The 20,702-nt window shown below is 37.8% G+C and overlaps 1 protein-coding gene across 1 annotated transcript; it reads left to right on the forward strand.

Moving 5' to 3' along the window:
• Positions 1-268: 268 nt before the first annotated feature.
• Positions 269-18,729, forward strand: LOC137282754 (sperm axonemal maintenance protein CFAP97D1-like). The gene is made up of 5 exons (XM_067814540.1): positions 269-540; positions 4,111-4,191; positions 12,147-12,265; positions 15,663-15,855; positions 16,725-18,729. Exons 1-5 carry the CDS (start codon positions 448-450, stop codon positions 17,013-17,015), a joined length of 777 nt encoding a protein of 258 aa, XP_067670641.1. The 5' UTR covers positions 269-447; the 3' UTR covers positions 17,016-18,729.
• Positions 18,730-20,702: the final 1,973 nt, after the last annotated feature.

Consider the following 20,702-nt stretch of genomic DNA (forward strand, 5'->3'; position numbering starts at 1 on the left):
TAACATGATAACGCATATCTATCGAATGCACTGCCCTACAGTCTCTGGCTGTCTTCTCACAGGCGAACTGCGACACTGGGAGCTTAAACGACTCGAGACCCATGCTGAGGTAAATGACAATGAACATTAGTTCAGCCCCAGAGAGCAGAACCCGTTTTATTTGCTGTAAATCGATCTCCCACTCCGAAAGTTTGCTTTGTTATTAAGCAGAGGCCGAGTTTATTGTACGCAATTTTTCTAGTTAATAAAACTATTATCTTGACGGCAGGTGCCCGCGCGATTTGTGTACTTCCGGTCGGTGTTGCTACGGCGACAAGGTTTGATCACGTGACCAGCAACCTCGCCAGTAGCGGATATATGGCACTTGTTCGGAACGTGTTTTGAGAAGCGGAACCGTGTAGTCTCTGTCTCTAGATCAGAATATTGTAACATCGAGTACTCGCCAGGATGCACAGATCATACACTTCCATATTACCTACGTCCAACAAGCTATTACAACAGCGGTGGGACTCCACATACTACAATGAGCACAGACGGAAAGTGAGTGAACAATCTTAGCTACCACTCGTTAAACGATAACTGTTTACAATACACAGATTTACAGCTACTGGGCTTTAGAGAATTGAGTAGGAAGAGAATTTATTACTGTTTTCGAGAACATGAACGCTCTGTAAATGTGATGAACTGTTTTGTTAGAAATTCATAAATCAATATTTGATCTATTATTATGAGTGAGAAAATTATTGCTTGAATGTTTGTATTTGTGAAATATTTATATAGTAATGTTTATTTATAAAGCCATATGAGTATTGAGAGAGGTGGTATAACAGTCATATCAACATATGTTATGACAGTGTTATAAATATTGTGTGAGAGAGTAGGGTCAGGATTTCAGTACAGTGTATTATTGTATACACAAATGTTTAAGTGTGTGCCATTGTGTTGATGGGTGCTAAGACCTATTCAAATACATCCTTGTTTTGTGTTATCACCCATTCAGCTGCGAACTGGCCCAGCCTAAGTGTGTTTATTATTTTCTGCATTAGTAAGAAAGGATTTTCTCAAACAAGTGTTGTTTTTTCCTAACTCTTTGCACAGAAGTCCACACAATATTTTTATTAAAGAATAATGATTATTCCCTGACTTGTGACCCCAACATTAGGACCCTCACTTGGATCATATCATTCTGTAATTGACTCTTTTATATCTGATCTGTGTAGTACATTGCAGTAAACAACAGTCTGTGTTTTCTGTCTATATCCACCAAACAGTGATCATTTGATCCTGACAGGAAAGATCGACATCTAGTCTTACTATCTGTACATATCAACATATGTCATATTTGGGATTTCACTTTCTCAGTAATGGCATCGTGTAATCATGTACATATCAATGTGAACGGAAACCATGTTCCAACCACCAATATTAGTTTATCTTATTATTAGTGGTTAAGTCATATTTCTAAATCAGATCAGTAAAACATCAGGGTTGTTTTTGTATTGTTTTTTTCTCCAAAGTTTGTATGTAGAGTGAGTGTGGTGGGGTACCCTAATGGTTAAGGCGTTTGCTCGTCATGCTGAAAACCCGGGTTCAATTCTCCACATGGATAGAATGTGTGAAGCTTATAAGCATAAGCTGAATGCAACGTAAAGCTATGCTCAGTCAGTATGTACAGTGTGATGTTAACCCCTAAAACAGCCAGAAAAACATTCACTGCCATTGTTCATGAAAAAATATGGAAATTAGTCATGAAATTAATGATTATATGGAAGGCCCTTCAGTTGTTGCGGTTTGTGTACATAATTATAAAAATTAAGGACCCCTAAATCAGAATGTACAATGTTATTTAAAAAGTGTCAGATGCAACAAATGTTATATTTGGGATTACACATACTTTGTGATTGGGGGCATTAGTCCCATCCACGATTCAAGCCTGACCTCTTCTTTGAAGATGTTGTAGATTGTGCTTTCATTGACTAGCTTGTTAGTCTATAAGCACTTGCTGCATTGCTAAGTTAGTCATTTCATACCCTTAGTATAACTTAAGAACTTACATTGCTTTTTGCCATTTCAAAAATCTGAAGCAACTCTAGAACAAGGTTGTAAGATCATAAATACTTGAATAGGTCTCTGAAGAAAAAAATGCTAGTGCCAGCAAGCAAATCCGTGACTCCAGAGGAGTTTGAAGTCGTAAGACAAAGAGAACACTTCTGTATGATCAGTTACATACAGATAAGAAAGCCAGATAACCTTTGATACACAAATGTTACATGAAAGCTACCTTAGCTTTGGCTCTTTTCATGAAAGTCAGTTCAGCACTCAGTGGAGATTTAAGATCAGTCTATTTTCAAATCTGTCAGCCATCTATAGGATTTTGCATGATTCATTCCAACATACTCGATTCAACAGTAATGTTCAGTATATTACCACAGTATTCTCATGTGATGATGCAGTGGTTATTTTTCTGATTAAGTGCACCTTGAATCCAAATACCTCGTCTAAATGCAAAAAAAATCCAAGCAGTTCATAATCATATTTTCTGGCCGTATCCTGCAACACAGTATGTTATGATCCATCATGGTGTAAGAAGATACTGTATTAGATTACATTCAACTCAGGACAATCTCACGAAATAGGCTTCACCATACTTCAGTTGGAAGTAATGTTGGAATACAGTGGAAGCTGTCTAAACCGGCACTCATTAGGGCTGGATATAATCCAGGTTAGACAATGTGCCAGATTGTAGAGCTGATGATAAATGTACAAGCCATGGGGATGGACTGAGATTCTATGACAGTGTTTACAACTTGCCAGATTAGACAGGTGCCAGTTTTGACAGCTTTCACTCACAAAATATTTTCATGACACAAATTTGGAAAATGACTCCCATTTTTCAAAGTCTTTGTAAAAAAACAGCATCCATTATAGTAAGTTACAAATATGTCTGTATCAAATACTCATATTACAAATGATAATCTTTGGACAATGCAACCATTAACTGATATAGCGAGATAGTGGACATGGACTAGTTTTCATGGCAACCAACCCCTGTTCCAGCTTAAATGTGTCTTATGACCAATGTCAGTGCTACACAATAAGATCGAAACAATTAATTACAATACACGAACTTGTAAGTCAATGGTAAAGTATGGGATGTACGAATGTCGTAGCACTACGATCGCCTTGAGGAATGGGGCCCTGTCCTCTCAAACAAGATATGGTCAGTACACAGTTACTTACCATGTTCATCGTGAGTCCGTGCAAGGATATATGGATGCTTCTAGCTGGTAGGATATCTAAAAACAGTGATACATCATAAACAACAACAAAACAGCTTGACCATTAGGCATTCAGTATTTCTGAAGTGGGCATATACCATGAGTCGAACACAGCCTGCCTGGGGCTGAAGTGTAGTAAGTTGCATTAGTGGTTGGTTAGTGGTTAAAGCATTTGCCTGTCATGCCAAAGGCTTGGGTTCTATCCCACACGTGGTCAGAATATGTGAAGCCCATTTCTGGTGTTCCCGCTGTGATATTGCTGTATGTTACTAGAAGTAGCGTAAAACTCAGCTCAGACTCATTCAATTTTATCTGGAATCTGAATGCAATATTCTCCTGAAGTCAACCTGAAAACAAGACAACAATTACCAAGATTATTTACAGTTGCTTGTGTGGAGATATGCTTGAAGAAGTACAAGTTTGGTACAGTAAAACTGTACATATTATGAGGCTTGCCCATACGACTGATTGAATGCAGGCATCAATCATGGAGGAACACCTTGTCAGTGAACAACCCAAAGATGCACTACACCTCACTGGAAATGTTTCATTGTTGTAAAGCTGAACAACCTGCAACTCCTTTGTTATCAGATGAACTCATGAGCTAGAAGCAAAACAAGTAGAATTCCATGAACCTGTTTAAAAAGGCCAGTAGACAGGATCGAAGAGACTAAAGATATCTTGAGTACTAGAATGAAAACAATCAGTACCTAATGAGGAAGTAACTAAATATTAAATGGTTGGAAACTAGAGCTATAGTCCTGGTTAATGTTTCAATCGAGAGTGGTTTTTAGACGTGTCTGACGGAGTTTGACATTTACTCTTGTTTCAGGTGAAAGATGCAGCACCGATGGTGGATACAAAGGCTCCACCCACATACATGCACCTGCATCTCAAACTGAAGAAGCTACAGGTGAGCTGCCAAGAAGCACTTGCTTTGTTATATGCTGGTCTCCTCACCCAAGCAGCACTTTGTTAAAATTTCTCTTTATCAGCCCATGCTAATGTCTCACCCCAAGCAGCACTTAATTAAAATTCACCTTTAGCAGCCCATGTTTGTCTCCCAGCTAAAAATTCATCTTTGGCAACCCATACTCATCTCCCCTCTAGCAGCACATTGTTAAAATTTATCTTCACCAAACCATGGTTGTCTGACCCCTAGCAGCGCTTTGTTACAATTGATCACAGGCATTACGGCTCTTAATCAAGACATACATTCAAAGTTTAGTGCCAGTTGTTGATTTTCTCCCATTTTTAAGTAACCCACCCCCACCATTACCTTTGTGTCAGACTGATGAAGTAGTGCAGGTGTCTCAGGAATACAGTGACGTATTACCTCCATGCCATACCTAGACTTCTTTGTGCATACAGACATATTTCATAAGCCTTGATTTGCAGATCCTGAATTCTGCAACTGGTTTTGTAATTAAGTTCATAGCAGCTTGACTGAACTGGTGCCATTTTACAAATATTTGATGGATGTGTATACAGTCAGGCCGCGTTAATCCGAACACGTCCGTTTTTCATCAAAAACGTTCGGATAGTGAAACGTACGGACTACTGAAACGAACTTGTGACTAGCAGCATTGTTACGAAGTGAGATCACGTGTCAACCAGGTGATTGCATCTGTCTGTCAAACGATCATACCAATCACAAAACATATCCGATGTCCGAAATTGTGCTCTTGCCGATAGACTGTCCGAATTCTTGACCAAAATGTTTACACATAAGATCAAAGTTGGCTTTAGGGTTTTCTCTTTTTTTCTTTGTGCGGCAGTAATTTCACATCTTTTACGCCTAGGGGCGGGACTTTTCCATTATGACTGACAAGCGTCAGGTGATCTCATTTTGACACGATCAGTGTTTTATACAGGAAGTAAGCATGACAGGTATTACTCCAACTAACCAAAAGTGAGACCTACTAATTGATCAAAATCACAAACTAACGACATCTTCAACTCGCAGGTGTCACTTAACAATTACCACTGAATGGGGCTCATGGTTTGAAGGGATTATCCCAACCTTTTTGATGTACCGCCGGATTAATGAAGCAAAACTATGTGTAATTAGCTAATCTGTTACCGCTGATTAACGTTCGGATACGAAGAGTGAAGCACCGGATTACTGAATCAACAGGTAATGAGTTTACATAGTAAACAAGATTGGTTACAGTTAGCTATCGTTCGGATATCGCAGGAATCGGATTGTCGGGGTCCGGACTAACGCGGCCTGACTGTATATTGTTCAAACTGAATGTGAAGTATATGGATGTGGAAAAGTCCTCATTGTCTCCTGGTCAAACCACTTGTTAAGTCCTGGATACTGGAGGGATAACCAAGTTATCATCCTGGCTTATTGCTGCAATGAAATTGTAACATGACAATCGAGAGATATAAGACTCTACCACTAAAGTTGGTTAGCTGTTATAAGGACAAATAAAACATTGTTGTTCAAATTTCACCTCTTTAAATATAATGGTAGGTAGGAATGATTTTTCTGTGTTTTTCAACATTGGTTTAGAAGTAAAGTACAAATAACACATTTATTCATATGTAACTGTTTGTTCAGTCAAACTCGATTTCTCTGTCAGAATGACCGTTGGTGCCAAGAAACAACCATGGTATCTAAAGGCTTATTTTATTCTTATCTTTTAAGAAAAATAGGGTCAGCACCAGAATTCAAGGGTCTGTTGGATAATCAGGACCACAGCAAAAAAAAGTTTTAAGAGCTAATTCATTTACTGTTTACAAATAGAAAAGGTTTGTGAAAACTTTTTGGAATGAGTAGAATGTGACCTCTGTGCTTTTATATACAGACGGACACTCATGAACCTGTTTCAATAATTGGGCGGCTTAGAAGTTGATGTATAACTTTGACATGTAAGATTTAGTAGCTGAATATTAGGGATTGTTTTGACATGTCTGTCTCCTCACGTGTGAAAAAAAGTCTGACAAAATAAGATATGACTGTGTTGTTGGTCAAGAGATTACCATGGGCTCTCCTAGGGGGTTGAGATTAAGTAGCTGACTTAACTTGACTGTGTGCTTCAAGTACTCGTCATTATCCAGGAAATGGGGGTCACTTACCTCACTGTTACACCCCAGATCTGTATTGTTCTCAATGGATCATGGGTATTTTGCCAGCAGATGTACATCATCAATGTTCGACACCAAATGTTGTTGGTATGGCACGTCAGCTATCAGTATGTTAACTTTCAATGTAGAAGAAATTTAGAAACCACAAGATCTAGCAATTTGAAACATTGATTTGATGAGAATTGTTATTGTTATATTGTAATTTATCAATTAAGACAAATTTTGAAAAGACTTGACTTGACTTGGGACATGTGAACAAAATTACACCAAAGAAAACCAGTTTGCACCCTCATCACATAAGATTTTTACAAGTGACTGAGAGACAAGTGATGTAACTCTAATAGTATGCTCTGTGTTCAGCTTCATTTTGTGTGCACAAGTAAGGATTAAACAGTCAGTGAGTTGGGATTCATGTTGCTTTGCCATGGTGCAGTGTTTGGAGTGTTGGCCTGGAGAGCGGTAGGTCAGTGGTTCTATCCCCAAGCCCACCTAACCAAGAGTTGTTAAAGGATGTTGTATGTTGTTCCTGTATCTGGGTCTCAGCAGGAAACAGATGAAAGGACTGCTTGCTCAAAGTTGGCATTGTCACTCTGGAGTGTTCCATGGTGAACTGTGCCATTGTATCTCACAAGACTAGCAGTGAAAGAACAGCTTTAGCTCAAGAAAAGCAAGGTTTATGGATCTAAACTTCTTTATTGTGAATAACACAAGCATATGACAGTGTTTGCTCTTGGCATAACAATTTATAACTCCTGGTGTCATGAAAGGGAGTGGTGGACATGTTTCTTGGAATCAAGTTTAGTTTGGAACTTTCATCAAGACATCAAATGTGATTGTTTAATAATGATAAAAAACAAGGTAAGGCAGGTCAGTTATTTAATCAATACTGAGCAGTTCACTAGCAACCAATAGAAATACAAGTTGAATAGATTACTTAAGGCCCAGTATCTTTACGTCAACAATGACGCAGACTTCCAAATTCTGTGCATATTTTAGATAACTTGTGTGTCCAATACGCTGCAATGCTGTAGTAATCATAAATGTGACAATATTAACATAGACTTCACATCCCAAAGCTACATGTTGACTGTGCAAGTGCACATGACTGGAAAGTGACTTTCCTTGTAAGGATGACAAGATACACAACATAACAAAGTGTTGCAGTGAAACAAGGATGATTGAACATTGATCTTTTTGAAAAATCAATATTCTGCATCAACCAGAGACATGCACAGCTCCAGAAAACAGATTTCCTCACCATGAAAAACTGACAAAAAAGCTAGATTTTATAGGATCTAAAAGGTAAATGTGATATGAGATGTACTTTCACTCAGGTTTAGATGATATCTCTTGTAACTACCAGGATTATAGAGTATACAGACAATGACAGTGTCGTTATCTCCCACTTGAGTGGTAACAACATACCACATCATCGCTACATAGCAACAGCGACATTGCCTGAATGTACTGACTGAAATGGCCGTCTGCGTCTTATCCAAGTTTTAGTCTAGGTCTACTCGGCCATGTTATATTAAGTTTAGAGAACAACCAATGGCCTATGTGTATAATGTACAAATTGTCCGTCCTGAGTGAATAAGTGTAACTCTTGAGACTAAGGCAGCAACAAATAATCTGTAATTCCAAGTAGGTATGACTGTATATTATCAGTTTGTGTATTTATGTATTAAAAGGGAAGATAAAGAAGTAAATGGCGAACGAGATGTCATCCACATGAAGAAACTTTGCTGGATGCAGTCTGTTGTTCAGATGACTTCATGGAATCAATTTCCTTATATCATAGTATAATAGAATTATTAGCAAAGAAGGACTGTGACATGTGGCATCTTCTGAGCAGAATCACAAAAATCGACATGAAAATGTCGGAAAGATATTTCACATGATTTTTCGACCCTCATTAGTAATAATCATCAATCACAACTGGAATTTTGGTTTTGGGTTTTTGTTAGCTCTGGAGAAATATGGAGAATTTAGTTTGACAGTGGGTTTTTCATTTTTGTTTCATCTTTCATTTTTCGTAGAGGTCAGTGTGTGGTTCAGTGAACACACCTGTCATCTTTTTGTCAGTCAACCCAGTCAGCAAGCCTTCAAATATGTAAGCATACATTTTAACATAACAAGGCATTCTTAATGTAAAGCCAGTATTCGCTTTTGTACGAGTGTGTGCAGAAATAAAATTATTAATATGTAGTCCATTGCACATGAAATGTTTATGCCAAACCTGAATCATTTCAGAATATATTGTTTCTTCAAGTGTTGCTGTTTTAAGGTACTTTTTAAAAATAAATAGATCAGAATCTATGCGTGCAAAACTCGCACACAGAATGTTCTTTGCATGTTTTGTTGATTTTGTTTTTTGCGTGAAAAATGCAGGTTTCAGTAAGCTGTCTTTCTGCTATCATGATGACAATTTACATAAAATCATAATAGCAGCCACCACCAGCAAAGGGGGTTACGTCAACAGTTTTAGAAATTCAAACACGTTATATTGCATTTTAACACAGAGGCATTATTTAGCAATTTCGTCTTCAAAACTCTTGTTTAAATATCTGTACTTAACCTCTGTGATGATTATAATGTTCATGTAAAGAGTTGAAATGTTTGAAAATGTGATTGAAAGTTTGATTCAGTCCCCAGGATATGACCATTACACCTTTGAGCCATGACACTGTCAGTAACTGGTGTCTCTGTCAACAAATGAGATATAATCAGGCCTTAGATTGAAAGGAAAGGGTGGTTAAGTCCTTACAAACCTATAATAATAAATGTGTTCTTTGGCTGCGAGTCAAGCTCTCCATTGTCAGGACCCATGTTAACCATGAATACCAAATGGCTTGGGTTTGTGCAGTTTGATAACAGTACGTGCCACACAGTTGTTTGCTAATGTACTGGATGCATAAGGGAGGAGGCATTTGTGGGCAATATGATCACACACAGATGTATGCCCAACCTTGGATCTACATGGATTCAATTAAAATGTCATCAGTGACTATACTGTTGGTGAAACGTTAAGCAACATGGTTGTGCTGATCCTAATGTCTGGGTGTGACCAGGTTGCTAAACTTAAACTAGAAATCTATGGATGGTGTAAAGGTGTGAAAGGACAACCTGAGGCACTGTGTTTAAATTAGAGGGAGGTTGGCTTGTGTAGACCCAGGGAAAACCTGAATCCTCAAAACCGCACATTAGGGTTACAACAAGGCCCTCCAAAATGTTCAAACTGAATTTCAAATACTACACTACCATATCAATATGGGCACTTTACATAAACATTCAGATTTCCTTCTCTTTTCATACCCCCACCATAATATGGCTGGGGTCATATAGGGTTACCCTCAATGTCCATCCATCTGTATGAAACAGGAAATGTTCTCTGTCCACTTCTCCTCAAAAACTACTTTATGAAATTCAATGAACTTATGCATGGGCTTGCATGGGACTTTTTGTGTGCATCTCACATTTTGTTTTGATATTTTTTTGTTTGGGGGTATATTTTGTAAGTTTAGAGACATTTGTAAAATTACCTCTCATCTGTTTACTTGCATCTTATAATAAACTTGGGTAGCCTACAACAATCTGTAAGATGCATCTTTCAGGGTTATAACTGCATTAAAACAAACCCAGCAAACAATTAGATGCTTAAGTTGAAGGATATCATCTTTGCTGACAAACATATCTGGCTATCTTATTGGTCAGCCCAAGTTAAAATGGGCTTTCAAAGAGGATTGTCCAAACCTGCTAGTATTTCACAGCAAGATTGCAGCAGTTGGCAGTAAAACTTACCAAAATGAGAGTGGAAATTCATGTGTAGATAGTCATTACCCATATCTTGGCTTCAAAAAGGTAGATAGTGACCTCAGATAGAGGTGGGTGTATATCATATCTTTCAGGACCAGCAAACTGGAAGAGCCTGTAAACATACGGTTTACATTGTTGCAGTGTGCAAATGCCTCAGATTTTGGGGATTGTTGAAAAACTTGTAAAGTTTCAATGTTTTTGTAATTTCCTATCAAATGCATTCTCTTCCCACAGAGGTTACTCCTGTCATATATTCCTATGTAACCTCTGTTCTAATACGGCCATATTTCCCAGTCATCGAGAAATCCCCTTGTGGCAAAAAATCGCAACAGGAATTATTTCCCTTGTTACTATCCAATCAGAACATGCGTTAAATAGACTTAGTTCCAATATGGCGGCCCCCATGGAGTTGGTTCATCAACGTGCGAAGGAAAACTTTGGTATTTCATGTTTAGCTGAAAATTAGGAACTGGCAATAGAGAGTGCAGGGATCAATCGCCATGATGTGTTTGTATAAACAAAAACTGGTAGTGGTAAGTTTTCCTGATGCATTCGGAATTACCAAGATCTTATGAATGTTCACTCTTGAAACAACGTCTCTGATTGCACAACTGAATCTGAACGCCTCCAATCGCGAGTCTTGAGCACTCGCACCATGAAAGGGCCGTATTAGAACAGAGGTTACATAGGAAGATGTGACAGGAGTAACCTCTGTGCAAAGAGAATGTTCAAATGAGAATCCAAGATAAATCTCCACTTTGGTTCACATTCATGCCCTACCTGTTGTAAATTACCATACTGCACGCCATTGTAACTAAGTAGTCGTCATACTCCTCATGTTGTAGTGACACTGACAGCCTTAGGATTAATGTCCTTACTGAGCCCAGATTTATACCTGACATTGTATGTAGCACAAGTCAAAATCAAATGACTAGAAACGTTTAAGTTTGGCATTTCTGGACCAGTTTTTCAGGGCTTAAATCTGCTGTCATAGCCGGACCCAGAGTGGGGTTGCAGGGGTGCACACCCCACCACCCACCCTCTGCAGAAGGTTTATGTAATTAACTTTGAAACTGACATGAAAACAGGTGAAAATGAACTGTGCATCCTCAAAAAGACATATTCGCCCCTGGTTTCTGATTGGGATTGGGAAATGTTAACAGTTTTGTGTTATTCAAGCATGACTAGCTACATTGTGAAGGTTTGAGGGAGAATGGCATGGCTGCTGGAGGCAAAAAGCAATAAAAAATATTTTATTTCAAAATCTGATCAGTAACAAGTCGATATTAGTTGTTTTGTTCAAGGACATGAGTGGACCAGTTACCAAAGTGCTGCTATTCCCAGTACATATTTGCATCCCTGTTCCTCCAATGTCAATATGATGTTATATAACAGGAACACTGACACTGACAGCATTAAGGCCAGAACATTTTGTTTCTTGTTTTACGGATCTTCCAGTCATATATGTTCAAGAAGAAGAAAAAAATCAATTTTCTCCACTCATGAAATACAATCCTCATGTTTTTATTGACCCAAAAATGTAAGCTTACAAGAATTAGATATTTTTAGATATCTGCTTCAAAAACTGTCAAAAGTAAAATACTTTTAGTCTTTTGTAGGAATATTACATATGCTGGTGGTTTTATTTTATTTATTTATTTCCCTCTTGGTTGGTATTATTGTCTCGTGATGCTCATGGAGGACGCCAGTTTGTTATTACCTACTGAAACCTACACTGATCATAACTGACTGCTGGTCTTCTTTCCACTGTCACATCAGGTCAAATTAATTCAGGTAGTTTTTGGGAACACAGGTAGTTTTAAACATTTTTTCGTACAGAAAAATATCTTTATTTTTTTTTACTTGTATTCATAAGCTTTATACATTATTTGATATCAGATTTTATGGTATATCTTCTTTAAACCCTACTGAATCATGGTGGTTTTATATTCACAGCTTGAGGAAGAGAGGCTGGCCACCATTGAGAGAGACAACCGTATTCTCCTGGAGAAGATGTCTTACATCATGAGGACAAGAGGGCGAGTTGACAACAGGAACAACTACGAGTACAGGAGGTATGTACTGCTGCACCATGAGTCTGGGTTTGATTCCGATTGAGATTGTTCTCAGTATAAATACTGTAAATCATTAAATTTTTGCGTTCATGATATTTTTGCGAAAATTGCGAATGAGTTGAGCTCGCAAAAATATCATGACACAATTTGCTGGTACATTTGCAATGAATAATCAGCAAACAACCTGTCCTATCTCCGCTTTATTATTCACCAGTTCATATAATTAACAATAGATCTAGACAATACATATATTAAACAATGACAACAATGTGGAGAATGACTAATTACTAGCATTACTCGTACTCACGTGTCACATGTCAAACAATGGATACCTGAACAAAAGTCACTCAATCAGTACGTCCGATAGTCCAGACAGGCGCCAACCACAAAACACACATTTCTTAGAGACTGTTTGAAAGGCCGAGACCATCCAGCGGGCGTGGATAGGTTTCATGACACTTGTCTGGAGATTAACAGCTTCGCTGACACTGACTAAACTGGTCCTTCATCAGTGCCAATTTATTAGTCATTCCATTTAATTTAATCCCTTTGAACTGTTTTAAACTTATCTTGCCTATGCCGCAAGTGTTGTTTTTAGGAAAACATCACTGATTGCATATATGCGGAAGTACTCCACTGAATGGTTTTGGCTTGAAGATTAGCGGCAAACTTTAATATGTGATTGGATTTACTTCAAATAAAACTTTCAGATGCAAGTAAGCTTTGAAACTGTCAAACTAAACTATGTTTTGAGAATTAGGCAAGTCGCAAAAATATTGTGACGTAAAAGCATCTGTTGGTCGCCACTCACAAAAATATCATGACGCAAACATTTCGTGATTTACAGTAATCAACATGTTGATGTGGGTTAGTGACTGAAGTCCTGAATTGTCACCCCAACAGAGTTGTCTATAAAGGTAGATCATAGAGAACAACAATCGTTGAATAAATATCAATCCAAAACGGAGAAATATCGGAGAAACAGCTGAAGCAAAAATGTCTCAAGGTCTGAAAGAAATCAATGTGTTTTACATCATAGGTGATAAGTGAGATATATATTCATGGATAACTAACAAAACAGCATCCTGAACACAGTTCAGAAGTAGCCAATGAATACAGACTTACTCTCCACTCTACCCAAACCAAGATTTTTAAAAAGACACATACTGTGTTGGAAAATCAGAGGTATATAACGCGATTATATACCTCTGAATGACTTTGATTAACCAATTACAATCCGGTATTTACTGAGGTCATGGTAGAATTCTGATTTGCAGTATTTTTACCCTGCCCTTTACCCCAGTGAATACCCAGCGTTGGTAACATTTTTCACAGGATAATTGTTGAAACTGGCATGATACAAACATTCTCAGGAGTTTGTGTTTATGTGGCCTAGGTATTCACCAGTTGTAAGAATCTGACTACAGAAGGTTATGCCAGTTACACAAACAATGGGGTCGAAGAAACATAGGTTTGCCAGGTACATAGACTTAAGTAGTTTTAACACTCTTGAAGATGTGAATCATGTGGATTATTAATGTGTGCTTCTTTGTTGTTGATGTTGTTGGACTTAAAAACTGCAATGTTGGCTGTGGTTTCTAAAGGGACCATTGTATGACCATTCACAGAAACATCTCTGTCACCATGGTAACCACCATGCATTGTATTGTGTTGCTAATATAGTCGTGACATGATACTCATGTTTCGATGACATCAGCTGGAGTCATGGACCAAACCTCATGTCCTATTGATTTCCTTCTGTGATAAATACAGGTCAGCATCATGTACCTGTAATACATTGATACCACTAGCCAAGATGTTTGCCGTATACGTCACACATTCCGTATGAAGCTGCCTTCAGGATGAACGATATCGACTTGTCTCTGTCCAAGAAAGTAAATGCATAAAACCAGCAATATCGAAGCCATCAAGGATGAATTCACTTTCTGCGTGTCTGTCCATACTCAAGTGCGAAGAAAAAGTATGTTCAGTTGTTTTCCTGATATGATCTATATTATGTGATATTTATTTCATCATCTTTTGAACAGTTTAGGTCAGTCAACAACACATAATGTACCAATGTATATACATCACGCTTTGTCATATAGAACCAAATTTGTAAATTATGGTAAAGGGTTTGTAGAACACTGTGATAATCACTATCGGGCTGTAAGTACTTGGGCAAAGATTGATTGGTACAGACACAAAAGTGTTGTAGACTATTTTCCAGCAAACACAATCACATTGGATCAATGTTGGCCCAGTTTCCTGCTTAATGTCCAGTGTACACGATTTTGGTTCAGTATACTTCTGTACAACTTTTTCATTGTGGTACAATCAAAAGCATAACTACATTTTGGTCTGATATTGTCAGCACATTGTACAAACATTATGTCACTACAAAGATCAGATACCATGTACTTGATTTCGTTACCCAAACAATTTGAATGTTATATTTGTTAAAAATCTTTTTTTCCTTTTTGCTGCTGCTGCATTTATCTTAATTCATAAGTTTAGGAGAACTCTTATCAGTTACTTTGCAGTTCATACATTCAACAATACCTTTCTTCAGACTTTGCCCTCAGTCAGTATTGCCTTTTGTGGATAACTTCATCACAAGCAGCTTGATAACAGTGTTAGTACCTACACCGAATCATCACACTCATTGCCATAAAGAAGTTGACTATCCATAGAACTTAGTCGTCCTGCCTTTTGCAGGTTCATGAGAACAGGTATTGACCGAATTCACCATATTTTAAGATTAACAAAAATTCACCTACAGTGTTGGCACAATGTTCAACTTATACTGGCCAACTGCAACATGCCAACATTCAACAACACTTACGCTCAATGTTTTCTTTGGATGACATATGATTTCATGTCTAAAATATTAGAGGTGTGAGAAGTCTTTTCACTCAGTGAAAGTGCACATGAATGCAATGTTGGAAACCCATTATTTGTGAATGTATTTTTCCCCAATAATCATCAACCATGTTTGTCCTCATTTTTAGTGTTAGACAACAGTTTGTAGATTATGAGGGAGAAAGTCAACATGGCATGTTTTGAGTTTTGCCAGAGATTTCTGCAGGACAGCGTCATTTGCATATTTATTGAATACTGTGTTTACAGGAAGAGTTTGTTGCGTGGATAACATGAGCTGTTTTCTGAAACTGTGTTTTGTTGCAGCTGATACTTCTCGCTAGATCAATATGTTCTGTTTGGATAATTACAGTGTTTATGACTTTGCGATTGTAATGTTTCAGGAGTTATATGCCTTTGCTGCAAACATTTGCAAGCAGTTTATGATGTTAAATAATATCAGGAACATACCTTGTTCTCATTGCAAAAGTGAAAGGTCCTTGATACTCACATTTAACGTTTAACTTTTTGCATTCAGTTTGAATCGTGAGAAGCGGCAGCGAGAATTGTTGCGCATCACTCAAGAAAACCAGTTGATACTGCAGCGTATCACAAACCGTGGCGCCGAGTATAGCGCCGATCAGCTGCAGCGGGACTGGGAGGAGAACCAGAGGTTTATGGACAGTATCTCACACTTCCCACAGGACTGGTGGGTGAATGACAAGGACAAGGTGAGAAATGGATGTAATTTAATGGAAAATAGAGAAACAGGGAGACATATGGCATTTATGAAATAGGGAACAGAGTACAAGGTGAGATATGGGAGTTTTCTCATGGTTAACAGAAAAGTGTGTGAGATATGGGATTTATCATATAGGGAACAGAGTACTAGGTGGGATCTGGGAGTTATCTCATGGAATAGAGAAACAGGACGAGATATGGGATTTATCATATCAGGAATAGAGTACAAAGTGAGAAGTGGGAGTTATCTCATGGGGAACAGAGAAACATGGTGAGATATTGGAGTTATCTCATGGGGAATAGAGAAACAGGATGGCATATGGGATTTATCATATCAGGAACAGAGTACAAGGTGAGATGTGGGAGTTATCTCATGGGGGAACAGAGAAACAGGGTGAGATATTAGAGTTACCTTATGGGGAATAGAGAAACAGGGTGAGATATTAGAGTTACCTTATGGGGAATAGAGAAACAGGGTGAGATATGGGATTTATCATATAGGGAACAGAGTACAAGGTGAGATGTGGGAGTTATTTCATCCACAGAAACGGTGAAATATTGGGGTGAAATATCTCATGGGGTAAAGAATAGATGGTCAGACCTGAGTTAGAGAAGAGGGTACAAGGTGAGTCTATGATATGTGTGGCTCAGCTGAATTTGAGGGCTGTTGGGACCTTTTGGTGACTCGGTGTTAGAATCGGTGTTCTGACTGAGGTGTGAGCCATCTGAAGTATTGGACTGCAGGGGTTACACCTACACTGGCTCACTTGTTTTGTAGGGTAACTAATCTAGGTTTTAGTGTCCTAGCAGGAGGACTCCTGTACCTAAAGTAAAACATCAAAATGTTTTCCCTTTTCAGAAGAAGAACAGTCGGAGAAGTAGTGCTGTGTCACAGAGGAAGCAGCGCCAAAAGGACAGCGCGTCAGTGAAGAGTGACTCCCCACAGGAGGAAGATGAAGATAAGGTGAAGGCCAATAATGATAATGATAAAGACAAATCGAAGAACACTAAAAGCAAGAAGGACTCTAACAACAGGAAAGAAGCAAAGAAACAAACAAAAGATTCTACAAAGGGAGGAAAGACAGAAGAGGAAACAGAAAAGAAGGACGAGGAACCTGAGGATGAAGAGAAACAAGCAGTTAAAGCATGAAAAAGTTAAATATAGAAATACATTTAATGATCAGTTACAATAACCACAGTAAGGGCAAGCCCTAAGTGAGCACTTGTGTAAAACTTTCATCAGATTATTGGCAAAAGGTTTGTATACATTTCATTTTTATGTTTTGATATTTGGAGTAGAATTAATCATGTTAATGGTGATTTTGTTCTCAGAATTTGAACTGTTTCATCTCATGTTTTTGGGTTGTGTCAACTGGCTGAGGTTTAATTCAGTAGACTGACTGGCAGCTGCTCAAGTTGTGAATAGCAGACACTGTGCAACAGAGTTCCCTTACGAAACTCAATCAGTGCTCATAATCTTGTCATTCTGCCCCATTCTTCCTTGGGATAAATGTTAGTTGTAGATTGTAAATTTTCACTGATACATTTGGCATTCAGCCTTCAGTTTGTATGAAAAGGCATTTAATATATATTATATTGAACACAAACGGGAATTAGGTAAATATGGAAGATGTGTGATATCTCATGAACATGTGTTGTTTCATAATTAGAAGTTTGGAATTAGTGACAGTGGTCGTATTGCTGTCACTGGAAATACTTTCTTCTCATGAGCATCATAATATGCTTTAATTTTCCCTGGATATTGACAGAATTAGTTGATGTTCTGTCGGGATGTCAGACGTTATGAGTTTGTGATGGTCCTGCTTCACCTGTCTGGTAGCATGGACATGTTTTGTGTGTCTGTTATTGTTTGTTTTGATCTGTGATAATTGTTATATTCTACTAGTTGAGAATAATGAAATGTTTACTGTTTGCCTTGTTATGTAATGTGGCATTTCCACCTGTGATGGTGATGCTGCATGTTGATGATGGTGGTGATGATGGTGGTGATGATTGTGTTGATCATGGTGATGCTGTGTGTCGATGATGTTGATGAGGTGACTCTGAATGTAACAAAACTCAATTAAAGGGAATGTATGCAGCAATCTGACTGGTTGAAAACATCAGTTTGATCTCAGAGATCTTTGGGACTTTTCACAGCATGTGGATTCTTTTGAGACACATCTTTTTCGACATTCCAGAATTTGAAATGTATGAACAATTTTCAAAATGGATATGACACTAGTGAGGTCATTCAGTCCAGATGTACAGAACATTTAGTAATCTGTAACAAGACTGAAAACACATATGTTTATATCCTAATGACATGTAAGTTATGGATGTAGAAAAGATGAAACTGGCTGTGTTATATATAATAGAGTTGACTCTGAAGAAAGGAACTACATGTATTTCATGGCAGAGGCAAGTCTTAATGACTACACTCATTTTTTCAATTTCAGTTGAGTATGAAATAAAGTGTTACATACAAGTCACAACATCGCCATGAAACATTTGTCCTCTTCAGCCTTGGACATAAGTTATTTGCTCAAACTAAGATCTTGTTACAGAACAGTGTTAGTCATTATTGCTCATTTTTATACCTTGATACTTCTGTGCTTGAATTAGATACTTGTTCAAGTCTTACAACAAGTATGTCAGATTTGAGGTTGTGCTCAAAATAAAGGTGAACAAGCAATGTTTTCTTTGTGGTGTGATGGTATGTATATTTATAATAATGAGGCACATATCTCTCAAAAAACAGCTCTTATTGCCAAGACAAATCAGTTGTATGTAATTAATTATTCCTGCTCTGAAAGTATGCAACCATATATAGAACATTATATAATAAAACATTATAACAGTCAGCCATGTTTATGTTTATACCCATGTGTCGTCCGCCAAGTGTTATAAGTGACGGCTGTGAACATGTTTGATTCCCTTTCCAATAAATAAGTTTCAGCAAAATGTTCAAATGTAGTCCCTGTGAATATTAAGAAGGGGAAATTACATCGCAGCAACTTAATTAAGACAATACCCACGGGAAGGACACCAAGATGCTAGATTTGAATCGTTTGATTCACACAGATTGGCTGAAGTGTACGATCCAAAACCCATGCTTCAAACAGTTCCAAATTAACATTGAGGTGTTTGGTAAGATAAATATGTTGTTCACTGGTTGACTCAGCCCATGCTGCCCTCGTGACCAGTGAACAACTTATAATAAAACATTATAACAGTGTTTATATTTACACTCTTCTGTGCCTTAAGAATGTATAATACTGAGCACTTTCTATTTAGTGGCCAAAAAAACGGGCATGAAGAAAAACGTAACACATCTTTCCTTTGACTTCCACTTCCATTATAAGTTATGCATGCAATAAGTATTTGACAGAATGTGTTAACAGTTGTTTCAAGTGAAATGGTACGTAAGACTGCATGCTTATTATTGTTGCTATTTGGAGCCAGGAATATTACAGCACCACAGAAACATATACTTAGAGAGCAAAATAAAGGAACACAGGAAAATTCATGTGTTTCTTTAATATTTTCCAGCTTTCATCACCAGCTTTGAATAGCGCTGTGGGATACCATGAAGAGCTGTTCCCTCATTTGTTTCCCTTAGTATATATTACAGCATCAGAGGAAGTCACTGTGTTATATGCATGTGTGTATAACATATTGCCTCAGAGGAAGTCATTCTGTTATATCCACATGTGAATAACATATTGCCTCATCAGAGGAAGTCATTCTGTTATATCCATGTGTATAACATATTGCCTCATCAGAGGAAGTCATTCTGTTATATCCATGTGTATAACATATTGCCTCATCAGAGGAAGTCACTGTGTTATATGCATGTGTGTATAACATATTGCCTCAGAGGAAGTCATTCTGTTATATCCACATGTGAATAACATATTGCCTCATCAGAGGAAGTCATTCTGTTATATCCATATGTGAATAACATATTGCCTCATCAGAGGAAGTCATTCTGTTATATCCACATGTGAATAACATATTGCCTCATCAGAGGAAGTCATTCTGTTATATCCATGTGTATAACATATTGCCTCATCAGAGGAAGTCATTCTGTTATATCCACGTGTGTATAACATACTGCCTTATCAGAGGAAGTCACTGTGTCATATCCACGTGTGTATAACATATTGCCTCATCAGAGGAAGTCATTCTGTTATATCTATGTGTGTATAGCATATTGCCTCATCAGAGGAAGTCCTGTTATATCCATGTGTGTATAACATATTGCCTCATCAGAGGAAGTCATTCTGTTATATCTATGTGTGTATAACATATTGCCTCATCAGAGGAAGTCATTCTGTTATATCCATGTGTGTATAACATACTGCCTCATCAGAGAAAGTCATTCTGTTATATCCATGTTTTTACAACTTTTGTTTGCTGCGTCAGAAGAAGTCATTCAGTTACATCATTTGTTTACACTTGTTTGTCGGCTGGTAGTGAGACAGATGATCCATTTCCCCATCCCTGTCATTCTTCAGAGAAACTGTATCCCGGATCCATCACAGTTTGTTGGTTCTGATGAATGGAGTGCTAAGTGTTGTGATCAATTATTCAGTAATCATTAGCAGCGGACTGTTTACCACTCAAGTGTTATGTCAATAATTTGCAGTGCTGTGTTAGATGCTCAGTCACATAAGGAGTCGACTGGAAGACCAAACATCACATCAATCATTTAGTCATCCTTTAAACTTGTGTGGTTGTTCAAATCCACTCGGAATTAAGCTTTCAAGTTCAATCGTGTTTGTGAGTTGGTACTGAGGAGAGTTGGCATGGGCATGTTTAAACTTTCATGTTT

This window comes from Haliotis asinina, chromosome 4 (genome assembly GCF_037392515.1).
Source record: "Haliotis asinina isolate JCU_RB_2024 chromosome 4, JCU_Hal_asi_v2, whole genome shotgun sequence".
Classification (NCBI taxonomy): Eukaryota; Metazoa; Mollusca; class Gastropoda; order Lepetellida; family Haliotidae; genus Haliotis; species Haliotis asinina.

Coding starts and splice junctions, on each gene's coding strand:
- LOC137282754 (XM_067814540.1), top strand. CDS start 448: ATGCACAGATCATACACTTCCATATTACCTACGTCCAACAAGCTATTA. Junction 4,192..12,146: donor TCAAACTGAAGAAGCTACAG/GTGAGCTGCCAA, acceptor TTATATTCACAG/CTTGAGGAAGAGAGGCTGGC. Junction 15,856..16,724: donor GGGTGAATGACAAGGACAAG/GTGAGAAATGGA, acceptor TTCCCTTTTCAG/AAGAAGAACAGTCGGAGAAG.